The sequence below is a fragment of the Otolemur garnettii genome, unplaced genomic scaffold (assembly GCF_000181295.1).
Source record: "Otolemur garnettii isolate 467f Iridium unplaced genomic scaffold, OtoGar3 scaffold00018, whole genome shotgun sequence".
Taxonomy (NCBI): Eukaryota; Metazoa; Chordata; class Mammalia; order Primates; family Galagidae; genus Otolemur; species Otolemur garnettii.
The window spans coordinates 4,616,132-4,619,685 of record NW_003852413.1 but is presented as its reverse complement, the minus strand read 5'-3'; the positions used below and the strand labels follow the sequence as shown (position 1 = coordinate 4,619,685).

The following is a 3,554-nucleotide window of genomic DNA, read 5'->3' as shown; positions in this document are numbered from 1 at the left end:
AAAAAAAAAAAAAAAAAAAAATGTTGCATAGAAACACCTGAGAGCCAGTCTGTAGAAGGTTCTAGTGTGGACATATCTGTGCAGGGGTTGGGGTGGGGGTAGGACCACCCTGGGGCAAGAGGCAGCTGAAATAGAATCAAGAGCCCTTGAGAGCTGGGCAAGGTGGAGGCAGGTGGGCTTTGCCCTGCCCTGCCCTGCCCTGCCCTGCCCTGCCGGCTTGTCAGGTGAGAACCAGACTCTTAACTCTGAGAAGAGCCGCATGGGTCCTGAGTCCTGCTCCAGCTCAGAGCTGTGTACCCAGATGGACTCCCATGTTCTCTAATCCCTCTTTTCATAAAACAACAAAAGAAGAATCATGGCAGATACCTTGTAGGTGTGCGAGAGTGGGTCCATTACTCCTGGTAGGGAGTAGCTCCTGACACCGTCCCGCCTCCCTTCTCTGCCCCCATCAAAAGCTCTTGTGTTCTGTGGTAATCACACACACCCAGCCCTGGGTGGCCATGTAAGTTACAAAGCACAGCAATGAAGTGACTACTCTGCAATGGCCACTGGTGTGCTCAAGGGTACCTATGGATGCCCCCCCCCCCTCCTGAGCTTGTGCCTGTCACACCCCTGGGCTTCTTATATGTTGTGTGCTGTGCACATGTCCCTGAGCAATGTGGTGTTTGGTCTGTAGGCTCTTGAACTTGATACAAGTGTAGTCTCTGTGCACACTTGTGCCCTGAGCGTGTGTGATGGGCTGGGCTGTGTGGGAGGACACCCAGGGGCCACAGGTTTCTTTAAGATCCCTGCTCCAATCCCAGCCCCTGCTTGTCTTCATCTCTGCTGGGACGTCCTGCTCTTCCCGGGAGCCCTCCCTGGTCACCCCAGTGGTGCAGGGGCCCTGCTTTCCTCACTGTGGCTCCTCTTTCACACTCTTCTTGGCTTGGTCACTGTGTCATCTCCCCACTAGCCTGGAACTTTCTGGAGGGTAGGAGCTGAGTCTGTCCAGTCACCTGGTATCCTCAGGGCAGAGCAGTGCCAGGTGCCTTGCCTTGCCTGTAGGGCAGGTGACTCCCCTCTCTGCCCAGCCCACAGGGCGGTCCTCGGAAGCTGCCCTTGGCACCAGCATTCCTGGGCAGGAGGGTGGGTGGGGACCTGGACAGGGCTTCCCCTGCAGGACACTAAAGCTTCTTTGTCTCCCCCTCAGTGGAGAACACCATGCACTGTGAGTTCGCCTACCTGCGCGACCTGCTCATCAGGTGAGAGACGGCACAGCTAGGGAGGGGCGCCAACAGCCTGTGTCCCTGGGGGAGGGTCCCTTGGCCCCACCCTGACCCTGCCCCACCCTCCCCACCCTGCCCAGGACGCACATGCAGAACATCAAGGACATCACCAGCAGCATCCACTTCGAGGCATACCGCGTGAAGCGCCTGAACGAGGGCAACAGCGCCATGTCCAATGGCACAGAGGACAAGGAGCCGGAAGCCCAGGAGATGTAGACGCCACCCCACCCCCAGGACCCTGCCCCAGTCCTTCCTGTCCCCCCAGCCTGCCCACCTGCCCCATTTTATTTTATATAATTTTCTCCATTCGTCATTGTCCTCCGCCCCTTTGACACGCTGCCAGGTAACAGGATAAGGTGCGACCTCCGGAGTGTGTCTGTCGTTAGCCCACTGGCCGCGGCCTCCTGGGCCTCTGAGGCCTGGGGAGGCTGGACTGTAGCCGGAGGACAGATGCGAGGACGTGCTGAATCTACTCAGCCCCTTGTCCCCATACCCAGATCCCCAAGGGCCCGGAGAGCAGCCTCCACCTGTGCCAACCCTCCATACTGGTGGAGTTCTCAGAGCCGGGAGCCTCGGGGTGCAGACCAGGCCCTGTGCGAGCAGAGGGGCCCGGCAGGCTGTACATGTCCCTCTGTCCCTCTTAGCCACAGACACCGGAGTATGTCGGGGGCTGTGCCCAGAGGAGGATGGAGCCAGCTAGGTGGACCTGGACGCCCCTATATGTCCTCTAGCTTCATGGGTGATCACACAGACCATGTAACCCAGAGAGCACACGCCCCTACCCTGCTCCCTGGGGAGGCCAGAGAATTCCACAAACCTCAGTTGCTGATGGCTTAGACGCGCGAGGCCCTTCGCAGCTGCCCGCCCCTAAGCCCATCCTGGAGCAGAAAGTGCCTTTATCTCAGCCGTCCGCATGAGCCACTTGAGCCAGACACGGCCAGGTTGGAATGAGGGAGGCATTTCCACCTCCCGGCCGTCCCACCCTCCCGTCACTACCTCCCACGGGGCTGCAGGGGCTGCCGTGTGCTGGGCTGGGATAGAGGACAAGGGAAGGAACAATGATGCGCCCACCCCTGATTTTTGGGAAGGTCCAAGCAAGTGAATCTGGTTCGGGATCAGAGGGAGGAAGCAGTGGAAGGTGCTGGACAGAAAGCTGGGGGTGGGGCATGTGGGCTGTGGCTTGGGCTGGTTGGAACAACCTGAGTAGCCCCATTGCCAGCCCTGCCCCGTGTGCCTGGGGAAGAAAGTGTGTGTGTGTGTGTGTGCGCGCGCGCGCGTGCGTTCCTCTATCCAGTCTTTGGTCTGGCCCCAGCGCAGGCTATGGTTCCCTGACACTCAGTCCTTCTCCCTCCCGACTCAGGCCTTGCTGGCCCTATGACCCAGGGAGGCAGGAGGCCAGGTGAGCCTGGGCCCCTGCACCCCAGAGCCTAAGATGAGGGGTCAGTGTGCACAGTCCTTAGCCAGGCTGCAGAGAGGGGTTTCATGCGGCACGGCACGGCCCCCTTACTCTGTCCCCTCAAGGAGACCAGCAGGGGCCATCCATGCTGTGCATAGCTGGCCAGAGTCCCTTCCTGCCCCTGTTGCTCCAGAGGGGAGAGAAGGGCCTGCCGAGATTGCACATGTGAAGCCCAGGGCCGGGTGCAGGTGTGGGGTGCCTGTGCATATGTGGGTGTCATCATGTTGACTGTTTCGTCCCTCCCCCCACCTAAGAGAGGAAGGGCCTCTCACCAAACCCTTCAGCGGGATGGTTTCCTTGCCAACTTGCCATGTTTTTGCCAAAACCAAAACTTTGAAGGAAATGTCCATCTCCAGTGCCAGGGCCCAGGCCACAGGTGGCGGGTGGCAGCATCCCAGCCCCGGGCTGGCTTCGCTTTCCTTCTCTGTAACCAGATTTGGGAAACCCATTAGCTTCATCAGGCTCTGTTCCACAATGGCCTTTTGCTTGGTGCCTCCTGAGAAAATTGTCTCTTTTTGTATAAATAACTAAGTGTTGAAAATGTATTTCCTGAAATAAATGTTTCAAATGCAAACCTGGAAGCCTCTGGACTGAGAGTATTTTCTCTTTTCTGACCCTGGAAGTGCCATCCTCCTCTGCACCTCAGGACAGGTTGGGGTCAGTTGCAGGTGGTGGAGAAAGGTCAGGCCCAGATTGGATCTTGAATTCAAACTCCTAAGCATTAAAAACAGGCAAACAGGAATGTCGTGGGAATTTTTTGATTCCGGAGCAGGTCCTAACCAGAGCACTTGCTGAGTGAGGATGGTGTCCAAGTGATTGCTGGGGAATTGTTT

At 57.9% G+C, this 3,554-nt stretch overlaps 1 protein-coding gene across 7 annotated transcripts in view; it reads left to right on the top strand.

The window, feature by feature from the left end:
• Window positions 1–3,302, top strand: part of SEPT9 (septin 9) — a 174,943-nt gene extending 171,641 nt beyond the window's left edge. For all 7 annotated transcript variants that reach the window (XM_023510971.1, XM_023510970.1, XM_003786090.3 and 4 more), the window contains 2 exons: window positions 1,190–1,241; window positions 1,346–3,302. In XM_023510971.1, the coding sequence (XP_023366739.1) occupies window positions 1,190–1,241; window positions 1,346–1,481 (188 nt within the window). In that variant the 3' untranslated portion in view covers window positions 1,482–3,302. The remainder of the gene's footprint in view (window positions 1–1,189; window positions 1,242–1,345) is intronic.
• The last annotated feature ends 252 nt before the right edge of the window (window positions 3,303–3,554 follow it).